Genomic DNA, 24,076 nt, shown 5'->3' with positions numbered 1-24,076 from the left:
TCGTGTATTTTATCCGATCTTAAACCTTACTGCTACGACTTAAGGCCCATTGATGGTAAAGTCCGAATATAATAACTGCTTGAATACAAAATCAAGACGATTGTTATTGGTCGTGTTGGAATTCAAAATGTTGATATTTAGGTGACTGGTAGCAGGGGGCAAGACCCCCTCGGTTCTTGTATGGTCCGATATGGTTCGAAAAATTGAATCTTGAGAGTTGCAAAGTTTCATTACAATCCAACACGTAGTTTTAAAATGAGAATGAAACTCCATTTGTATGGGAAGGTGAAATTCGGCCGAGCCACAGAATAAATAATAGTCCTATGTATAGAAGGTTCACTCTTTAACAAAACGCGTCTATTGCGACAGATATGACCGCTAGGTGGCGCAAGCGCGAGCAGGCGTCCGTTCCGTAGCGGTGCGCGGCAAATACTATGGCTAGACATATACACCAATATTGGTGTGGGCCGCATGTACTTATAGGTACTTGTAGCGACGCGACGAAATCGCGGAGTGAGCCACGCCTGGCCGAGCGTGCTGGCGACTCTTGACGACTGACGAATGTTCGCGCAGACGCGGTTCTGTGCATAGATTAGTATATGTTATTACGTTCTGTGGTTTGAATTTGAACCCTTCTTACTTGCCATCTTGACCATTTGCTTAATCGGTTCGTACAAGTTTACGTAACTAACCATGAAAGCCATTTTTCCGTGCCAGTGAAAAATACTAACCTCACTTTCACCTGTCAAATTATTAACGAATGTTGTGGATATACGTATTGCTGCGATTATGCGTCACTTGGTCACTATCGTCTTCATACTTATTCACTGTACTTATTCAATTATTCGTAATGTAAAAAAACTGACAATCACAATATATATCCCTGATAATCTACCATGTGTAATTTTAAGTGAAATTGTATATTGTGAGATAAATATGTAAATCATATCATATCATATCATATGGGGACGGGAGGTTTAACTGAGGCGGTTCCTAAGTCATTATGGTCAGTTTGACCAACTATATGTAAGTATACTCATGGACAAATTTAGAGGAACGCAAAAAAAGAGATTTACTTACCTAAACTAATTTCAGTACTTACGGTATATTGAGCGAATGGAATTCGTATGTCAGTTTGTACATGCTTTTATTTAATTACTAACAATGTAATATGTAGTTATACAAATAAATATGTACCTATGTTTGGAAGTTAAATTAATACAAATCTTGCAAGTTAAATTGGGGCATTATCTATGAAAAGGGACCTTGTTGTCGATGGCGCTTATGCCGTTACGCCGCAAAGCGTCGTCGCGCGGCACTGTATTGTCTGTATTTATATCGGAGCATCGTTAATAATGGCGTAAGCGCCAACAACAATAAGGCCCCTTTTCATACCGTCACAATTTGACTTTGACTTCCCTTTAGGTTCCCTTAAATTTGCGATGTCTACAGGAAAGTCTAAAAATTAAGTATGACCCTTTTATACAAATTACAATCATAAGTACTTAAAGCACATTCTAATAAACATATTTGAACGTGTGTAGATTGTTTTGCTACTACACCCGCCTAGACATTTCTGCAGCTATGATGCACAAAACGACCTTTCTCTGATAAAACGAACTTCTCTTCTCGTATTCAATTCCGAACGTACGCCTTTGCCATAAATATGTACACACCCTTGCACCGTAATCCATTGAGTTAAAGTCGCAAACTGTCCACATATTTATGCGTTTAGTCGGGGCGATTACATCGTTAAGAAAGCGTAGTGTTGACCTCAACCACTTTAGTTTGCCGTCGGTTTAGAATGTGTCGTATATTTGCGACTTTAAGTCGAAGGTTTAAGGTTAACATTGAGAAAGGTTGTGATGTGGAGCGCATTGTAATTGTAGTTATTGGTAGAACGGAATTGTAGGCATTTCGCAGTTTGCACTTTATTGTGAGAGAGGCAATACATGATTTGTTTTTAATAGTGTTTATATTCTATTCTATAATAAATACAGTTCTGTCTGTAGGTACGATATTTAAAACCAAAGAGTAAAGTAAGTATATAGGTTTTAAAACTTTCGCGTCTTGGCTCTTCCAATGAGAATATTAACACCACCAGCCAAAATGAATGAAATAACCATTTTTTAAGTGAAAACTTCTTTAGCGGCGCTGTACACTTTTTGAGGTGGGGAAAAAATATTCAACTCGAGACAGCGTAAGGCGTAAGTCGTAACCCTCTCTTTCTACCGCGCGGCGAAAATGTATGCCTGAGCCTGCTGTTTCGTTTTTATTCACCAAAGAACTTTAGTCATAACGTATCATAATCAGGTCAATTATTTAAAACTGGACTTTTATATTAAGCAATAAAGCAAAATCTTGTACGGGCTGAAATACGAGGATTTCACAGTTAAGCATTCTAACTTTATATCACTCCAATATAATTCAATAAAGCTACATCTTGATGAAATCGCTAATAAAAGTGAACTTTAGTACTGGTGAATAAAACTCAAAATATCATGACCAAATATATTTAGAATGCGAGGTCTGCAAGGTAACATTACAATTTCTATTCGAATTTTAAACAATTGACGCTACAAAAGCTCACTGGCCAGCAATTTCGGAACTAAAGTTTTTCAATAGAAAGGAGGATGGGTCAATTATACATAAGTAGTACTGCAGACATTTTAGACTAGTCGTTGAGTTTTCACTTCTGTCGGCACTCCCGGAGTGCAACCCGTTGTTTTTTTTTTTCTGATTTCGCTAATAGCAGAGTAAGTAAACCGTGAGTCTTATAGAGAAACCTAAAGTAATTCTAGGCTTTCCCCTAAGGTCTAAGGACTCTATGGTCTGCGCAAATGTCTTGTAAAGAGCTATTTAACAACCATTTAATTTAAATAATAAACACATTTACGATGTAATATAAATAATTTATACTTATCTTATGTATATAAACAAAGGTCAACGCCCTCATGGCCTACAAACTTAGAAATTACATAAACAGTGCTTCCCATGAAAACTCGCCATGCGAAATTCACTTTTACACCCTTGACATTGAGTCCTCTGTATTTTTTTAAAATTTCATTAAGCCTAGACAATATGATCCTGCTAAAAGGAGATGGGAATACGTCCTTATATTACTTTCTCACTCATATACTATAGCTGGCACCTGAGGCCCTCCCGCGAACACACAGAAGTTTGCAAATTGCGGGCATCTTTCTCTTTTACTCTAATTAAGGCGTAGGTAATTAGATTAGAGTGACAGAGAAAGGCGAACTTCGATTTTCGCGGTAGACCCTCAGATCTTGTAGGGCTGCAGGTTCATCTTCAGTTAATCTGATGTAGACCTTAATATAAAGTTGATACGGTATATTTTCTACATTGCGTGTGAAGTGAAAGCAGTGACGAAGCCCGATAGAGGGCGCGCTCAGTGTGTGTCATTAAGGAAAATACGTTTCTTAGTCATTTGACCCGAGAGAGTAGTGTTTACGGATGTGATGTCATCTATGTCTTAGCCTAACATTCTGAATTTGTGACAAAATAACAAATACAGATGTAGTGCATAATTGTTTGCCATCGAATACCTAGGTATACTTTAAAAAAATAGACACAACGGCAAGAAACATATATCGGGTGTCAGTAAAACCAACGCCAATCAAGGGCTTAAGTACAGAACAGCTGAAGACTACAAGAATAAGCATAGGGAATATTACTGCAATGTTTTGCCGCGGACCATAGACTCTATGGTATACTTAAGTCACTACTGCTGCACTCTGGCGGCAAAACATTGAGACTGTCTCTCCCCTACTCTGAGTAGGGGAGATGGGTGTATAATGATCCCTTAAAGTGAAATGATCCCCCCTCTTATCTGAGCAACTACTGATACCATCTATCTAAATATGCATTAAACGTCTTCCCCGTGACCCCGCCAGTTGCCTCTTAGTGTCATGGCGGTATGAGCACGTAGCGTGATTTTATTAGAAAATAATTAAAACATACGTCTAATCTACGGTAGCCTATTTTCCGAATTCCATTACTTTTAGCATGTTGCGTTTTATTCAAATTATGTTTCACTGTCGGATCTTAATGATGTTTATCTATACTTTAAGGATGTTTATACTGAAGCAAGTTGAATTTGAAAGTTATATGTATTTTTGTCGATATTTCAAATTTGGTGTTTGAGGTCAAATGACCCCTTTTCGTAGGCGTAAAATGATCCCTGGAATCATTTTATCCCTAAGTAATTTACTATTAGCATTTCCTGTACAGACCATAACGTATCATGTCGCGAATTTATGTGCGCAAAGCCACTTACTTCCGAAAAAATGACCTTAGGAAGAAATGCTAAGGGCTCTTAATGCGATTAAATTATGGATTGCCTTTTAAAATAACAAGCAAAATCTGTGCCCCTGACGGCGTAAAAAATAAGGCCAAAATAGAAAAAAATTAATAGCACTCATCTTCTGAAAATAAAGAAACGCTGGAATCGACTGACTTAAATGATTAAAACGAAGAAATCTTGATATTACAAAGGAATCATCTGTGATTATTTTAATTCTACTCTACTTTAAAAAAACACGAGAAATAAGTTGCAGTTGCTTAGTTAAGTAAATGGACTATTCATAAAGACCTAAATCTTGTGTTTTGGTCTCCAACTGTGAACACAGTAAAGTTTCTCCCTTAAGGGGATCATTATACCCACATCTCCCCTACCTTATACATAGGTACTGTACCTTAAACTGTTTTTGACAAGTTTTGACAGACAATCAAATATGACATTGATATATCAAGGCGGTTTGATTACAAAGAGCCTACCGGGAAACGCGAAATCGAAACTCAGCTATCTGCCTCTTTATTGCTCGAATATGCAAGAGTGATAGAGAGGTGCAGAAAACAAAATGTCGACTCTCTCGTTTGCGGTAGACCCTTAGATTGTTTACTTGTTGTTGGAGTGGCGCCCCCTACGCAGACTTTCGCGTAATATTCCCTATGGAAGTGGACGCGAAATCGGACAGTTGTACCTCTCGAATAGGGGCCCTGAAGACTCGGGCCATAGCCAACACTGGTCTGAATGCACGCTTTCTCTGATCTATGGATCATATCGAATCTGGTCGTCGGCGCATTCGTCATGCGTCACTTTCCCCTACTTGTTTGCCCGTAGCTCTTAAACTGTTTCCATATTTTTATCCGAGCGTGGCAAAACCTATTGTTAATGGAGGAGGTTGATAAATTATATATGTGTATGGATATGGATTAAACATATGGTCGCGTACTTTACGAGCTTAAAAATGACCACACGTTTATTGTATCGCGCGCGACTAGAATAAGTAATAGTACTACCGTACAGAGAGGATACTTCCTACTAGTTCCTACAAAACCGAAGTTTGAGCGAAGCCCAAAGTCAGGAGTGTCTCCCCACTGGTACTGCGCGGTGTGCGCCTAGCGCGCTGATTAATAAAAATCAACTGATTAAGTTAGCAGCCGTTTATGAATAACGCCAATAAAGTTTTATTTTTAGTGACCGGGAATTTATTTATTAGGTAATGCTTGAATCTGCAGGCGGGGCATATTTTTATGGAGAAGTGTTTCGCTTTTTGCCACGGCTCATGGGACCCTGGGGTCCGCGTGGCAACTAATCCCAAGAGACGTCGGCACTAGTTTTTACGAAAGCGACTGCCATCTGACCTTCCAACCCAGAGGGTAAACTAGTCCTTATTGGGATTAGTCCAGCTTCCTCACGATGTTTTCCTTCGCCGAAAAGCGACTGATATTTCGTACATAAGTTCCGAAAAATTGGTACGAGCCGGGGTTTGAACCCACGAGTTCCGGAACTTCCGGATTGGAAGTCGCACGCTAGGCTGCTTACTAGTTACTTTAAGGATGACTCACGTTAGACCGGGCCGTGTCCGAGCCGGAGCTTCCGGCGCTTACTTTTCTATGACAGATGACAGTGATCACGTGATGCTTTCCATAGAAAACGAATAGTGATCCTTTTCAGTAAATAAAATTGTCCCTAACAGTCCCCTTTTTTCCTCAGGCGCGTCAGCAACATGTCGGTTCCCGGGCGCCCCCGCTCACTCCCACGTCACATTCTCGGACGAGACCCTCGAGGAGGGCTCCGTCGCCACGTACGCGTGCGAGCGGGGCTTCGAGCTACTGGGCCCCGCGAGGCGGGCCTGCGGGGACAATGGGAGGTGGAGTCCTGATGGAATACCATTCTGCGGTGAGTACTTAACGGAGTGTATTACGAATGCGCGTCACATTCTCTGTCGAGGCCCACAATAAGGGCTTTTTATTACCATGTACGCTTGTGAAAGGGGCTTGGAGATACTAGGCCCCGCGAGGCGGGTCTGCGTCTGCGGGTACAATCTCCAACTGACGTCACCGTTTTTTTTAATGATATAGGAGGCAAACGAGTTGATAGATCGCCTGATGCTAAACAAAACATACCTTTTTTTTAAGAGGGGAAATGCTTTACGCTTACCTCCCGGCGCGGGGACGGGCCGGGATGGTTATGTGGGACTCCCTGTTGTGGGCTACTGAGACCCCAGGTTTACCCACTAAAACCCCTCTGTTGCCGCCTCGCTGCTATACGGCGAGGTCCCAGGAACGCCGAAGTACTCTTCCGCACCGTAGCCCATGGACGGTTGCATTGCAACACAACACACACACAACATAAGTTCATTACCATCAGCCGGCCTTTAAAGGATGACTCACGCTAGACCGGGCCGTGTCCGGGCCGGGGCGTCCGGAGCTTCGTTTTCTATGGAAATCATCGTGTGATCCCTGTCATCTGTCATAGAAAAGTAAGCGCCGGAAGCTCTAAAGTAGTAGTAAAGCGTTAGATCGGGCCAGAGCCCGGTTTACAAAGGGTCTACTGGGAAACTCGACCATCGAAACTCAGCTATCTGCCTCTTTATCGCTCGAATATGCAAGAGTGATAGAGAGGTTAGATAACAAAATTTCGACTCGTTTGCGGTAGACCCTCAGATTGTGAGTAACTGTGGTAGTTACCCCTACGCAAGAGTTTCGCGTAATATTCCCTAATGACTGCCAAACTACACAGTAGGAAACGAACTAAAAGCGAGGCAGATAAGTAAAAATTCGAGGTCATGTTTATATTTTTATCAAGATGTGCTCACAGACGCATAATGTGTTACATTGATCCACGTTACTCGAGAGAGCGGCCTGCTTTTACTTTCTCGCGAAACTCGGGTAAAGAGACGGAAGCTCCCATCCCACGGCTCTCTCGATTGTCATGCGCTTTCCTTTAATTCTTATATTGCTTATCTTGCTCTTGGACCACTTACCTTGGCTGCTTGATTATGTATACCTACTTGTGCAGGCATCATTGCCGCGAGTTTATAGCGATTGCGAAGGCATTTAGCGACCTAATTAGGCACGGTAACATACCCCTACCCCTACCCCTACCCCCTCCTAGTGTAAATTTCATTCGATAGCGTGACATGACGTAAGCGTTTGCGTTAAGTGTCATTTTGTATGGGATTTTTAGTTTCCAAAACATTCCGCTTGGCGCGCTGTTCAAAATCCCATATAATAATAGAAAACGAAACGCGAACGCACGTCACGCTATTAAAGTAAAGTTTAACTAACTACGGAAGCCTACACTGAGCATGGCCCGACATGCTCTTGGCCAATTTTTGAAAATTATAATGACATAATAGGGAACATTACGCGAAAGTCTGCGTAGGGGGCGCCACTCCCACAATAAGTGACAATCTAAGGATCTACCGCAAACGAGAGAGTCAAAATTTTGGTTATCTGCACCTTTCTATCGCTCTAGCATTTATAGTTTCAGATTTTTCCATACTGACCGATCTAAATGGGTCACCCTGTATATATATATATATAATAGTCCTCCACTTCGATTTCGATGACTACGACCTCAGCTATTATGGGCCCGGATGTGGCTGGCCAGGCCGAACTTGGCCGGTTTTTTTTAAAGTGCGAACGAGGTAAAGGCCCGATGACTGGGACAGGTGGGTCGCAGTGGGTCAAGTTGGAGGTCACCCGCGACCGGCCACTTTCCACTCCACTTAGTCAGACCATAGAGAAAAAAATACATAGTAGAGTGCTCGGTCCATACCAGGGATGTTGCGAACATCCGCATCCGCATCCGCAACCGCGGAACTTCCGCATTATTTTCAACATCCGCATCTGCATCCGCATCCGCATAAAATCGATGCGGAGCTTTTGCGGATGCGGATGTCGAACAAGTCTTTTTTAGTAGCATTTCGTTTCTGTAAGGCTCGCAGTTCTAACCTAACCTAACCCACTTTTGTTCGGTTCTGTGAGGATAGCAGTTCTAACCTAACCTAACCCACTTAACAGCGCATATGCGGTGCGGTGTACGGGGGTTTGAGCGGGAGGGGTTTGGCCTCATCATACTTTATACCTACATTTTATGGTAGGTAATCATAGTGGTTTATTTAGTTTAGGTATCATAGTGGTTTTCCGGGTCAAGGTCCGGGTCTGTGTCCGAGTCCGGGTCTAGTCCAGGTCCGAGTCCGAGTCCGAGTCCAGGTCCGGGTCCGGGTCCGAACCGGATCCGGATACGAGTCCGGATCTGGATCCGAGTCCGAGTCCCAGTCCAAGTCAAAGTCGAAATTCGAAATCACCAAACGTGTACTATGCGTCGTTGAAGAGTTCTGTTCTGATCATCATCAGCAGTTCCACTTCATCAAATGCGACAGTTTTTAATAAAAATGCTTGATTTTCTGATGAAAATACAAAAATCTCTATATGCATGCCTTTAAGATTTGAGGAGTTCCCTCGATTCCTCATGGATTCCATCATCAGAACTCGAGCTTGACAAAAATGTGGCTTAAAAACTTAACTTGCTTAACAAACATAACGAAGAGGACAAATCGTCAAACGTGTACTATGCGTCGTTAAAGAGTTCCGTTCTGATCATCATCAGCAGTTTCACTTCATCAAATGCCACGTTTTTGAATGTATATGCTTGATTTGTTGATAAAAACATAATAATCACTATATGTATGCCTTTAAGATTTGAGGAGTTCCCTCGATTCCTCATGGATCCCATCATCAGAACTGGGTTTTGACAAAAACGGGACCAATCTGTATGCATATACATACAATCAAAAAAAGAATTTTCAAAATCGGTCCAGTAATGACGGAGATATGGAGTAACAAACATAAAAAAAAATAAAAAAAATAAAAATAAAAAAAACATACAACCGAATTGATAACCTCCTTCTTTGAGATTTGGAAGTCGGTTAAAAAATACTCTATCATACATTTTGGCAGGTCAGGCCGCGTAGCCAAGATGCCAATCGCTAACGCTCCGTAGCGAACGAAACGCAACTATCACTAGCTGTCATACTAATATGGAAGAGTGATAGAGAGAGACACAAAGCGATTCGATGGCGAAGCGATAGCGATTGTCACCTTGTGAGCAGTGGCGGATTTGCAGTCTTTGCCGCCCTAGGCTCAGACCCTGTAGCCGCCCCTTTCTCAGTATCAGCACCTATCATACTGACTGCATTTAGGTCAGGCAACGAAAAGGTATAGAGGGAAATGCTTGGACACATTTTTTACTAAGTAACTTTGTTTGGACTCGTTAGGAGGTGAAAATATCAAGTCGCCGGCCGTAGCCCTTGAGCGGAGGTGGGGGGTTTGATTTAAAGGTCCCATTTTTCGGTTTTTCGCTTATAATATCTTAGAAACTATGCGTCCTTGTGACATGATCATTATACAAAATGAAAGCTGATTAAATTTGCTACAAGTTTTATACAGTCGAGTTTTTCGATAGGTATCTTGTTTAGTTATTGAGAAAGCCGCTCTTGAATGTCTATAATTTTGCATTAAATTTCCATCAATAATATTCACAGTGCTCACGAGGAAAGGAACCCGAAAGATTTTAACAGTGTAGCAGATCTGCGAAATTGACTCCACACTCGCGTTCGCGGCTTCGTGCACGAGTGTGGAGGGCCCTATACAAGCCCCCCTTCAGACTATTGCGCGTGAATCGCGGCTCGACTTCGCGGAGCGAATATATCGCGACGTTGACGTATGACTCCACACTCGCAAAGTTCTCGGTGATTTCGCAGTTTACTTCGCGCCAAGATGGCTGAAAAGCATCAGCTGATCGACTTAACTGTAATTTATCTACGGCAATGATTGCTGATGCTTATGATATCGAAAAACTGTACTAAATAAAACTTGTAGCAAATTTAATCAGCTTTCATTTTGTACAATGATTAGTCGTTAGAACGCATAGTTTCCGAGATAAGTATAAGCGAAAAACCGAAAAATGGGACCTTCAAATCTCCCTCTTTCCCCGGCTCATTAGCTACGGCCGGAGACTTTTGATATGTTCACCTCCTAAGTAGTTCAAACAAAGTTACGAAGTCAAAAATTGTGTTCCAAGCATTTCTCTCTATACCTTTTTTTGAGAATTTGTTGCCTATATATGAATAATTTTGTGTTATTTCTTGTTATCATCAGCGATTTTTTGCCACAATTTGCCGCCCCTAATATCTCGCCGCCCTAGGCTCGAGCCTACTGTGCCTTATGGGAAATCCGCCACTGCTTGTGAGACTGTGACAAGGACCAACAATAGCGCTTTCGCTGCTACTCCTACTGAAAGATACATAAGATTATCCCGTTCGGTCATTTCCCCCACCCCTCATGCCTGATTCAGTTAAAATACTATAGATTCATGAATGCCGACAATTTATTTTATGGACTTATTTTAGTGTACCGGACAACAACAACAACAAACATCCCGAAACTCACGATAGACCGGGCCAGGGCCTTCGTTTTCTATGGAAAGCATCACGTGATCACCGATCAGCCGTCATGACGTGTCGGACGCCTCGGCCCGGGCCCGGCCCGGTCTAGCGTGACTCATCATTTATTGTCATTAATAGAATCGCAGTGGCTTAAGTCGAAAAAATCAGTTTATTGTGACAGTTCACATTAAAAGAAATCAAAATGACACCTTAATAGCTAAATATAAAATAGAATTACATATAATAATAAGAATAAGTGCAGGCAAATGAAGAAGCACGTAGTAAAACCCATTTATTTAATAGACGTAATAGCGGTCTCAATAAAATGTTTACAGAATACGAATTGTAGTACAACGCGTATAAAAAATAACCTTATTTTACACTATTTAGAGTCCAAATTAGATTGGGTGCGTGATACGAGCTAGTAACTGAACCAACATAGGCACGTACGAAATCCATAGTAGGTAATTTAATAACCTCCTGAGACCCAGAAGCATTTGTTTTGTTTTTGAATTTAGAATCCTTAGTTAGTCAATGAAACTTCAAAATATTTTCTGGAATATGTACAAAAATTTGTACGCAGGGACTAGGAGGAGAGGAGGTAAGCGTAATAGCGAAAGTAAGTAACTCTTTGGGTCTATTTTTAGAGATCCGAGAGCCTGGCTCCCGCGGGCCGGGGTTTGGAGAGCCCTGCCTAGGATCACTCGTGCGTGTGTCTGTCCGTCTGTCACAGCCTATTTTCTCCGAAACTACTAGACCAATTGAAATTTGGCACACATATGTAGATAAGTTTGTGACTCAAAGACGGACATGTAACGTAAACAAATGAATTTTAAATATGGAGGCCACTTTTTTATCGACGACCCTAGTATTAGACATTAGTGGCCATGTCTAGCGCCTGTTTGTTTCACACGGCGACGCAAATTACTTACGCAACTCAAAAAATTAGATACGCTCGTCGAGTATAATAACTCGGAGTTAATTGTTTAAACTTGGAGTTAACAATACAACTTAACCCTGCACCTATAATACCTACCCAGTTATCTTCGAGTCGGCTAATGGCTAACTCTGGAACGCGCAAGTGGCCTAACTTGCACCATCCTACTAACCCGGGGTTAAGCGGTTAAACCGTTAACCTAGTGTCAAATTGTACTGGTAACCATGGTAACGCCAGATTTAACTGGTTAACCCCGGGCAGTGGAATGGTGCAAGTGGGTCTAAGTGTGTTTGTAATAATGTGAATTTTAGCAGAAAGTTCACACGTTAACCCGATCGTGGTTGTTCGGGCGAGTAGGGGGGGGGGGGGGGAGGGGGAGGGGAGTCGATGACACGCAGGTCGAGCCGTTAACGACAAGTGCTGGCACACTTACTGGCCCCGTTACTCGTAGGGTTGTCCACTGTGTTGTTTTTGCAATTTCAATGTCATTTATTCACACATATGCCTAATATAAGTTTACAGTACAAAACCACTAAGGTACACGGTAAATATAAAATAAGTAGGTACATTATGTTAACAGATTCAGAAGTCAAATACAAATAACTCAATATAACTAGTACCTAAGAAAACGCATACCTACTTAAAAATACTACAATTACATTCTTTCTTAAGTGTACTCTGGGTAAAGTTCTATACAAAACAATACAAAATACCATACAACATACAATTCAATATTCTTTATAGCTCGTCAATAACAAGTATGTACTGAGATAAGTAAGTGTGCAATGAAGATGTTATAAAACACAGACAATACGAACATAACAAAGTATACAATATTTACCCGCAGTCCCGCAGATATATAGGCGAAAAGTACTTTCAGTCAAGTGTCGCGAAAGTTTAGTGTGATGTAGATTCAAGTCTCCTGATTATTTTTTATAAAGGCACCACTCTCTGAGTAGGTAGTTTACTTTAAAAATAATCATCAGATATACCTCTCAAAAATTTTAGAAAAGCTTGTTAACAGACGATTGGTAAAATATTTAGATAAATTTGATCTCTTATCTGAGCGACAATTCGGGTTTAGAAGGAACCGTTCCACGGAAGATGCCACTTTAGTTCTTACAAACCTCATATCGTCGTATTTGGACAAAAATTTAAAATGTATTGGGGTCTTTTTAGACCTAGCTAAAGCCTTCGATACGGTGTCCTTTCCGATTCTGCTTCGGAAACTATATAATATAGGCATTCGGGGTGTGCCACTGGCCTGGTTCACAAGTTACCTGTCTGGGAGAAGGCAGTTCGTTAAGGTGGGTTCTTTTAATAGCGACTATGAGCGCATCGGGTTCGGGGTTCCTCAAGGTAGCATTCTCGGCCCGACACTATTTACAATCTATATTAACGATATTCTTAATCTTAATATCCCAAATTCTGAGATTATATGTTACGCGGACGACACCGTCATACTGTTTAACGATACTAACTGGGAGAAAGTAATTGCTGTCACTGAAAGAGGTATGCAAATGGCAGCGCGCTGGTTTCGCGACAATCTTCTGACCATTAACAGTGATAAAACGAAATTCTTATGTTTTCATAAAACTGCTTTGACAAAACCATCTTTCGATCCCACCATAAAAATCCACTCGTGTACTGATTTCCCAGATAATCTCTGTAACTGTAATTGTGATAGAATCCAGCGCGCTGACATTATAAAATACCTTGGCGTTTTTGTAGATGAAAACTTAAATTTTAAACATCACATTCACAAACTCTCTGGTAGAATCAGAAAGTCTATTTATATATTTAAGAAACTCCGTCTTGCTGCAGATGAATCTTTACTAAAACTGGTCTATGTCGCACTGTGCCAATCTGTAATCTGTTATTGCATTGGGGTGTGGGGCAGTGCAGCAAAGACTACCATGCTAGAAATTGAAAGAGCGCAACGTTCGGTGCTGAAAGTAATGTTCAAAAAACCTTTCCGTTTTCCAACTGCTGATCTCTTTGCTCAAGCTAAAGTTCTGTCCGTTCGTCAACTTTTTATTCACAAAATTTGCTTGCAAACACATAAATCGTCTAAATTATTAAAGGACTATAATAAGTTAACACAAAAACGCGTTTTCAATTTACCCATTCCAAGAGTAAATTCAGCATTTGGCAAACGTTTTGGTGATTGCATCAGAGCGTCTACATACAATGCAATAAACAAACTATGTAACCTCAGGGATTGTACTCAAATGGAAGCGAAAAAACTACTTTTCATACTGCTGCACTCGCAAAATTATGCCGAGACAGAAGACATATTTGACAGGATCTAGTTTCAATATTGTGTCTAGGGTTAGCTTTAGTTTTGTAGTTAAGATTACTAGTCGTAAGTAGTTTCTTACTAAATGTTAGACTAAATGTAACAGCTCCGATATTTAATTGTAATTTGGTTCCCCGCGATACAGGCATTGCCTAGTGCGGAGACCCCTGGTATATCTGTAACCTATTTGCTGAAATAAATTGATCTTTATTCTTTATTCTTATTCTTATTCTACCTATGTATAGTTACCGTATTTTTATTGCTTACGTAGAACCTCCCAACTGTAGTCCAAAACTCGCAAATATGGTCCAGAATTACCTTTTTTTGTTCCGGTGTTTCTTTTACTGTATTTTTTGTAGTTCTAAGGCATGTGTTTATAAATGGAAGAAAAACTCGGAGTGAACCAAAAGGAACATTCGTTTTGAACTTGAGAACCTTAGTTGCAGTATTGGAATATACTTAGGAGGTTTTACTCATAAATGTTACATATATTTCTTAATAAATTAGTGATTTAAACAACAGAAATGTCTTCAAATAATTTATGGGACAGTTACGCCGTACAAAAATTAACTGTCATATATCATTCGACGCGGGTATAGGTGACAGCCCTAGGCGCCGTAGTACGCAGCCTCAATGGCTACTACTGGCGCATTCCTGACGTAACTCCCGACACAAAGGAACTCTACTACCGCCCCTATTTCACCACGGTGACAGGTGCGACAATTGTCGACATCACTGTCACTGACGTCACAGGCCTCCATAGGCTACGGTAACCGCTTACCATCGGACGGGCGGTGTGCTTGTTTGCCACCAACATATTAATTAAAAAAAAACTCCAGTATATCGCCAGTAAATAAATACTTATTTTGCGAAGCTAATGACAATTGTCACAAGAAACACGACAATTGTCACGAAATTCCGATACAGAACTCATTTTCTGTCAAGAATTACCGAAAGTTCTATTAAATCGTGTGACAATTGTCATCATCATCATCATAAACTTCGAAAGAGAAATACCTGTTTTTTGCAACTCAATCAACTGATCAACTGTTGAATTGAAGTGGACGCGAAATCTGACAGTTGTACATCTCGAATAGGGGCCCAGGAATCTGCTCATTCATTGTCCCATACCGACTTCCCAAGCAAGGTAATACCTAAAGGTTTTCATTTCTCATGCTCTGAAAGAGGGTCATTGTTGTTCCTTATGGTGTACAGAAAATGATACGTTTCTGCACTAGAGCATTTAACTTTCCAAGTGCGATTTTTTATTTTTATAAACAATTGAAATTTGGTTTTAAATGGATATGTTATATACAATTTCCATTCTGATTTTTAACTCCCCATTTCTTAAATAACGATTCTTTTACTGAACTAAATTGTTAACTACATTTTACCTGAATAGTTTTCCTGGTTCTTCCTGACTGACAAATTTTGACCAACTATATGGGACATTATCTATAAAAAGGGACCTTATTGTCGATGGCGTTTACGTCGCACGGTCGCACAACGTCGCGCGGCATTGTATTTATTTATATCGGAGCATCGTTAATAATGGCGTAACCGCCATCGACAATAAGGTCCCTTTTCATAGATAACGTCACATATAAGAGTGAGAAACTAGGTGTAGAGAACAATATTCTGGCATCTTGAGCTCTCGCTTATATTAAGAATAAATAATTAAACCTCTATAGGTATGACTGTACAGTCATACCTATAGAGGTACATTATTAGCAAGAAAAATCGATGTAAGTAAGTACTCCCACTTCCCACCAAGATGGTGGCAGGAGACCTCCTACTTACTTCTTAGGCCAGCAATGGGGTGACAACTGTCAAAGGTTTGCATAGATGGCATCATAGCTTGCCCCTTTTTCTATGAGATTTGGCTTATAGGTGCCAGCCCTATATAATCCAGGGCATTAAAAAAACAAAAATTTGACAATTCTAGGGATAGACAGGGCAAGCTATGATGGCGCCATCTGCTAAATACTTCGACCGGCCGACCCCATTTACGGTGAATGTCATTGTCAGGTGACAATAGGGATGATGACACATGTTGAATTTTACAACAAAATCTCGTAAAATAGATAACATACAAGCAATTTATCACAATCATGTGGATATTAAAATAAAATATTGAAAAATTACAAAAATGCAGGACCTGAGAGTTTCAAAATTTAAGTTTTTTTTTTAACTTCCTAAAACGATAAAAGTAAGGGTACCATTCGATTCCTTACATTTCATCCAAAAAAATATTGTATAGCAATATTAGCAATCATACAGTGTGTGGCCTATAACGCGGGCGAAAAATTAAAACGTAGATTCTACTCCTCAAACAATAAAATTTTTGTTCAACAACGTTTTGAAATTATGTAGTCTTAAAATTGTCCCTTTTTCAAACAAACTAAATAATATTTTCAATGTACTTAAAATTCCGTCTAATTGACATTGTCCGTCAGTCTTGTCACCGTACAGGCATAATCAATTTCGTAATACATTGCGTGTTCGATTAAATTTTAAAGTGTTTTAAAATACAAACCACAAGTTATTTTTAAAAGTCGCTGAGCAAAAATTGTCTAGTTTGAGGAGTAGAATCTACGTTTTAATTTTTCGCCCGCGTTATATAGGCCACACACTGTATACTTAAACGCAATATTTCACCGACAAAAACGCAATTTTCTTGTTTTGTCCATACTACAAGATGGGCTCCCAGAGACCTTGACGTCATGTTCCCTTGTCTTTTTGTATAGGGCGTTTCGCAAGTGAAGTGCGACTGTCGGCCTTTGACTACAATTTCTGACTTTTGTGTTACTTTAATGCAATGGGTCCCATATAGACATTTGATCCTAAAACAAACCCGATCGATTGATACCATAAATGAAAATTAGTCATGTAGCCTATTGTCTGAGTGGTGAAACAGCTAGAGGCCGTCTCGCTAGAAAGATTCCAATGTCAATGTCATTGTCAAGTTATCAAACAATGACATGATCGCGATGACCTAAGTGGCCACTGGCGTCGGCGAGTAGAAACAATAGAGAGGGAGTGTCATTATCAAGAATCTAGTATAACTGGATCAGGCATTAGGGGTGGGGGGAAATAACCGAACGGGATAGTCTTATGTATCTTTCAGTAGGATTAGCAGCGAGAGCGCTATTATTGTTTGTCCTTGTCACAGTCTCACATTTTTTTTTATTTCCCGCCCTAAATTTAGTATGGGTTATTATAGTGGGCAACAAATAAATTCGACTAATCATAGTGTCACATTGCGTATGTTTTGTCCCTCATGGACGCAAGCGTATACTTATTACTTACATAAAAACATATTGACTTGCATATAAATGGACCTATTATTAATTTAATATTTTTTTTGTTCTTCTAATTGTAAATATTTTTTTAATCTGACGATGTACAATTAATACAAATAAATCTTTTCTATTTCTATAGCACATCTATTAGGATCCTACCATCTATGATATTATATGATCATTATTATTATTTGATATTGTTGATGACATTTACAGACTTCGTCATTGCAAATGCCATGCAGAGTTAGGTTGGTTCGAGTCCAGGGACCGTACCTATTTGGGTTAAATGCCAGCATCCAAACCATACGGTTAAAAAAAACAGAAGAAAATGACAATATTATTAACATAATTAATATAAAATCAGTGATTACTTCGGAACCATTAATTTTCTGTGAATATAGGTACATAGGCGTGTGATGATTATGAGTTATTAACTTATTCTCTTTAGGGCCACTTGCACCATTTAGTAACCCGGGGTTAACCGGTTAAACCTGGAGTTACGATGGTTACTAGTACAATTTGACACTGGGTTAACGGTTTAATCGCTTAACCCCGGGTTAGTGGAATGGTGCAAGTGGGCCTAAGGCCTTGTATTGTCAAAAGTCACATTTGCTACTGCATCCCCCATAACACAGTTATCCGGCCTGACATAGCAACATCTCATGTTAGAGTTGTACTAGACGCCAGTGCCAAAAGCCATTCAGGCAGGTCACTCAACGACAAACTTTATTATTATAATTATTACCTAATCTATTATTATTCAGCGTTATTAATTGATTACATACATCTATACAAGACGTGTGTGCGTGGCCTTTCCTTAAGTTACAATAGCTGTTACTGTGGCGTATATGAAAAGAGAAAATACCTTTATCAAGTGTCTAGTGTAGAAAGAAGGTTCCCATAGTGGCTTTCATGTTTATAATAAATAAAAGCCCCATTCAGATCTCCGTACAATTCCAATATGACAATAAACCCCTTTAAAAAAGGAAAACATTTTGAAAGTAAAAGTATCTAACGTTTTGGAAATGGCCATATAAAAGGACTTAAGTACTATAGAAATATAAGATAAGATAAGATAAGATAAAAGATAGTTTATTCAAGTAGGCATAATTACAATGCGCTTATGAACGTCAAATAAAGCTAGGTAGACCGGCTCCAACCCTACACCTCTGCCCCGAGAAGATTTAAATCCCCCCTCAATTGGAGGAGGGTATCCCAATATGGGACCGGCAACAAACTCGGCGGGACACATCTTTTCAAAAATAATTACATCTTATAATTAACATGCATTACGAGAAAATAAGGGAAAAAATACAATTTAAATTACTATAGAATTCATGCAATTATACACATAAGGTGTAATAGAAATTTGATTTAGAAAATATACATATGTACATGGAATCATACAAAATCGTAGCTCTTTCAGAATTATATGGCGCTTATGCCCTATTTAGGTTTCAAATCACGCGCATTAGCCTAGTTCCTTCGCCACCGAAAATGTCATAGCGTTTGGAACTTTATTTGTAAAGCTTTAAAGTTAATGTTTGTATACTTCAGTGGTAATCTCTGTTTATTTACGCTAACGTAAGATGATGATTTTGTCGAAATTATTTCAGATTTGGTAGAATGAGGTGCTTATATTTGAGCATTGAAACGGCTGCTAAATTACACTATTGACTGTGTGCGCGACAGTGCCGCCGACTAGCGGCTATTTTTAGGAGTCCGTACCCAAAGGGTAAAAAGGGACCCTATTACTAAGACTCCGCTGCCCGTCCGTCCGTCGGTCCGTCCGTCCGTCTGTCACCAGGCTGTATCTCACGAACCGTGATAGCTAGACAGTTGAAATTTTCACAGATGATGTATTTATGTTGCCGCTATAACAACAAATACTAAAAACAGAATAAAATAAAGATTTAAGTGGGGCTCCCATACAACAAACGTGATTTTTGACCGAAGTTAAACAACGTCGGGCGGGGTCAGTACTTGGATGGGTGACCGGTTTTTTGCTTGTTTTGCTCTATTATTTTGTTGATGGTGCGGTACCCTCCGTGCGCGAGTCCGACTCGCACTTGGCCGGTTTTTTCTACTTGTCGACTTTAATGGTTGAATACCAAACTTAAAACTTCGTAAACCAAACTGTAATTGCATTTTTTCACTATGGGCTCTGAAAGCTTACCTCGTAATCGAAGTAAAAAGCAGAATAACTATATAACTCGGGCATAATTAAATGCCCATTTTATCTTCGACCTGATTTTCATCTTATAAAATGGGTTACATATAAAGTATAATCAAGCCCTTGTTGTATAATCTAATAATATTTTTGTCCAATGAGTAGAATGAAAGCCAACTTGCGTGGTAAAAATAATTACAATAGTAGTAGGTACCACCTATAAAAGAAAACTTTTATGAGAAGTGCACAAAGCTAATAATTATATTCCGCAATAAAATTGACATTTACTACGCAATTATTACGAGAAATAAATATGTGTCTAAACCGACATTTACCGCATTTTAATGTTTTATGTGTGAACGGCAACGTTTTATTAGTAGCACTCACACAGCTACCTAAACAAGAGACGCTTTCCAGATAGATTTTTGTACATTCACCACCCTGTTGCTATCTCTATTGCTCGCGCATAATTATATTGCTGTTATTTTTTGAAGTAAAACTTCTTTAGCGGCGCTGGGCACTTTTTGAGGTGGGGAAAAAATGATAAACTCGAGACAGCGTAAGGCGATCACGTGACCGTAAGACTGACACGTGACCTGATCGAAAAACTGTTACATGTAATGTCATTGAGTTTTTCTTTATTGATTTAAATGGTATTAATATAACTCGAGTACTAACACTGATGTGCTTAGGGGTTTCAAGTAATTGACGCTAACGCTAGATGGCGTTAACCTCAATTATACATAGTGCATTTTGCAGTAGTCATTGAGTTTTCACTTCTGCCGGCACTCCCTGAGTGCAACCCGTTGTTTTTTTATAGTGTTGTTTGTGGAAACGCAGCGCTATCGGTATACGCGTTGTTTCGGGTGTGTATGCACATTGCACAGTTACATTGACAACCTGCATCGTGAGAGGGACAGCAATATAACTATGCGCGTATAATAGAGATAGCAACAGACGGGGCGATGTACTAAAATCTATCTAGAATGCGTCTCTGCTTTACCTGGCGATGCGAAACCTTGTAGTTGTTGGTGTTATTTGTGATTGTACTGTAGTTGTGAATTTTGTAACAAAACATAGTTAGATAGAAAATGAGCATTTTAACACAATGTATTGGAATATTTCGATAAAAAGGACTTTAAACTTAAAGCATAAGGACCCTTCTACGCTGGAAAGCCACATATCTCTATTCGAAAGAGTATTACAGGATGGCAGATAGTTTTGGTGCGTTGTTTCATCTGCTATATATGTACCTACTATTGATGCTGTCTGTACTCTGTATTGAATGAGATAAATTTGAAGTGTGCAAAAGGGAAGCCAACACTTACTCGTGTATGAACTCATGAGTGCGAAAGAAGCAGACTACAATTAAAAAAAACGTGATTAGGTACTTTTAGGCTTCATAGCGATTAGACCAAGAAAAGTTTGCAACGATTTTGATAGCACACGCAGTGCAAGTGTCCTTTATACCTATAGGTACGTCACAATTTCATAGAAGTTTATAGAACTAGGTACCTATACATTAAATATTCATAAAACGGTGTAATCTCCTTCTCCTTCTGAAGTCGGTTAATAAAAACTGTGTATTCTGCGCTTAATACAGGTGCGGGCAATCTCGTACATATGATAAGTTCATAAGCCATCATAACAACCATTGGAAAACTCATTCAGCCCTCTACCATATTCCCTTGTCAACAAAGTCCAAAATCGAAACTGTACCACGCGCGCGCAGTTACGACTTTTTTGTGTGTTGGGGTATTTTATAGGACAGATAAGAGTTCGTCGGCCCGAAGGCGACCGCACAACGGGACCGATTAGAGAACAACATCTAATTGGACGTGTCTTGCTAACACGTTGAATAGGTAGTCGCTATCGGATATGCCAGAGCGGCCGAGGTGCTCACAAATATCTGAACACGCCTCTATTCACAACTTTGGGAACAAATCAAATTATTTTACTAAACATTTTGATTTGTGTTATTTAAGTTATAAACTGAAATAGATGTCATATATTAAAGAAAAACCGGCCAAGTGCGAGTCGGACTCGCACACGGAGGGTTCCGCACCATCAAGAAAAAATAGAGCAAAAAAATCGTGTTTGTTGTATGGGAGCCCCCCTTAAATATTTATTTTATTTTATTTTTAGTATTTGTTGTTATAGCAGCAACAGAGATACATCATTTGTGAAAATTTCAACTGTCTAGCTATCGCGGTTCATGATGGTTCGCTGGTGACAGACGGACGGACGGACGGACGGACGGACAGCGAAGTCTTAGTAATAGGGTCCCGTTTTTTACCCTTTGGGGGTACGGAACCCTAAAAAGTGAGGAAGCCCTCCAGTGGTGAAGGCCGGAACGCCTCTATTGCTAAAGGGTTACAGTGCCTGCTCAGATATTTGTGAGCAGCTCGGCCGCTGCGATGTACCTACCTGATGGCGACTGTACCGCAACTTCGAAATGTGTTTGCCCGATGTTACATTTGACTGAACGCGTTTTATTTTTTCTAAAAACGTTAATGTGTTTAAATTTTTGAACCCTTCTAAAAATACGTTTCGATAAAAATACGGCAAGCGCTAACGCTTGCTCGGAAAACATACAAAAACTCAATAATTAGCGTCTTCCCAGAGATAAGACCCAGCTAGATCGTTTTTCGCCCCCGAAAACTCCAATATATGTAGTAAATTTCATCGAAATCGTTAGAGCCGTTTCCGTGATCCCCGAAATATATTACATAGGTATAAAAAATTACCCTGTATGTAGTAGAATATTGAATCTTGAGTGATAGATATTTTTTCTATGTATATTAATAACTTTTAAGCTTTTGTCTCCGAATTTTTTTTTGCAATTTTGTGTTTCATGTTGTACACCATGGTCTAATAAAACATGGTCTTCTCTTCCCAGAGTGTCACTTGCCTACGTCACATTAACATTGCCACTTTATTTCAACATAACATGTTACATGGGTACATTATATCTATGGTTAATAAGTTAAAATATTTCTTTATAATTTTCATTTATATGTATTTTATCTTAAATTTTACAATAACACGTCATTTTTAATTATTCGTTAGCAATATCTTCCGATTCACGAAAGAAATTTCAGACGTTCGGGTAATTCTGTTTACACTACTGGCAACACAGGATAGCGCTGTCACATTTGACAATCCGCCATTTTGTCCCTGACCGTCATCCTTGTCGAACGCGTGTTAATTGTTATTTCCTTCTCGCTCAGTGTCAGCAGTCGCAGTGTTTTCCAAACTTTTCACGTCGTAAGCTTGGTAATTAATGTTGTGTTACGAAAATGGTTGGCTGCTCTATTCGGAACTGTAAGAGTAGGAGTGAAAAGTGCAGTATAGATTTGTTTTATTTTACTATGTTTCTACATGAATAACTTAAAATTAATGCCGTTAAAATAATTTTCACCGTTGGTTAAAATTCTCCCACATTTTAAAGTTTGAAAACCTGTAAACAGCATGATGACGTAGGCAAGTGACAGTTAGGTCATTCGCGAATCTCGGAAGGGAGTACCGGGCGGAGTATATTATTATACCATGTTGTACACGCAAGCAAACTTTACTAATTTCCGTTTCTTTTCAGTTCTAAACGTGGCAGCGGGCAAAGCGCCCATGCAAGCATCCACCGAAGATTCCGGGGTCCCCCAGCGGGCGCTAGATGGCAGCACTTCCTCCGTGTACAGCCCGGAGACGTGTACACTGACGAAGCAGGAGCGTGTACCTTGGTGGTACGTCAACCTACTGGAGCCGTATATGGTGCAGTTGGTACGGTTAGACTTCGGGAAGCCTTGCTGTGGTGAGTCGCTATTTAACCTACTATTCAATTTGTTCGTTTAACGCGCTAGATGGCAGCACTTAGTATACAGTCCGGAGACGTGTACACTGACGAAGCAGGAGGAGTGTACCTTGGTTGTACGTCAACCTACTGGGACCGTTGGTGCAGTTGGTACGCTTATGGACTTATTATAACTACTTGGACTTGAATAATATAGATATTAATAAATTAATAATTTTAATAATAACTTTAATAATTACTCCTTCTAAGCTAACTCTGACATCATAAAGTGTGGAAGTGCATATATTCTTAGAAATTTGACATAGATTTGTATGAAAAAAAAAACTGGCCAAGAGCATGTCGGGCCATGCTCAGTGTAGGGTTCCGTAGTTACCCTTCTTTCACAATAGGCTAAACTAGAGCGATTCGTATAGTAGATTGTTAACAAAGGGATGAAATGATGCTTGTTGGTGCCTTTACCCGAGTTAAACAATAACTTTTCATATCGAATACCAGGCGGTCTAGCATAAGTTGCGTTCTCGCTTGCTGTATGGAGTCATGCTAGACCGTCAGGAAAGCAATTAGCGATAGCGGTTCGCTAAAAAACGCTGCAAATGGTGTTAAAGGTATGAAAATCGGTACGATTGATCTTTAGAACATTTGAAACAATTTGACCCGAAGCACCAACAAATAAAAAAAAAACGAGAGAAGTTATGACGTCATCTTTTTTTTGTATGGAATTAAAAAAAATGTTTAGAAACCTATCGTGTGTAGTACCTATTTAACGAAAGGGCTTTCTGAGCCAATTCCAAAAATATATC

The 24,076-nt window shown here is 39.7% G+C and overlaps 1 protein-coding gene across 1 annotated transcript in view; it reads left to right on the top strand.

Annotated features, from left to right (window-relative positions):
- LOC134660889 (seizure protein 6 homolog) overlaps nt 1-24,076 on the top strand; it is a 94,588-nt gene that overhangs the window by 16,543 nt on the left and 53,969 nt on the right. Inside the window, exons 2-3 of the mRNA XM_063516742.1 lie at nt 6,020-6,205; nt 23,064-23,276. Coding sequence (XP_063372812.1) covers nt 6,020-6,205; nt 23,064-23,276 — 399 coding nt within the window. The remainder of the gene's footprint in view (nt 1-6,019; nt 6,206-23,063; nt 23,277-24,076) is intronic.

Source organism: Cydia amplana, chromosome Z (assembly GCF_948474715.1).
Source record: "Cydia amplana chromosome Z, ilCydAmpl1.1, whole genome shotgun sequence".
NCBI lineage: Eukaryota > Metazoa > Arthropoda > Insecta > Lepidoptera > Tortricidae > Cydia > Cydia amplana.
The sequence above is the reverse complement of the archived record's forward strand: the minus strand, read 5'-3'. Positions and strand labels throughout refer to the sequence as shown.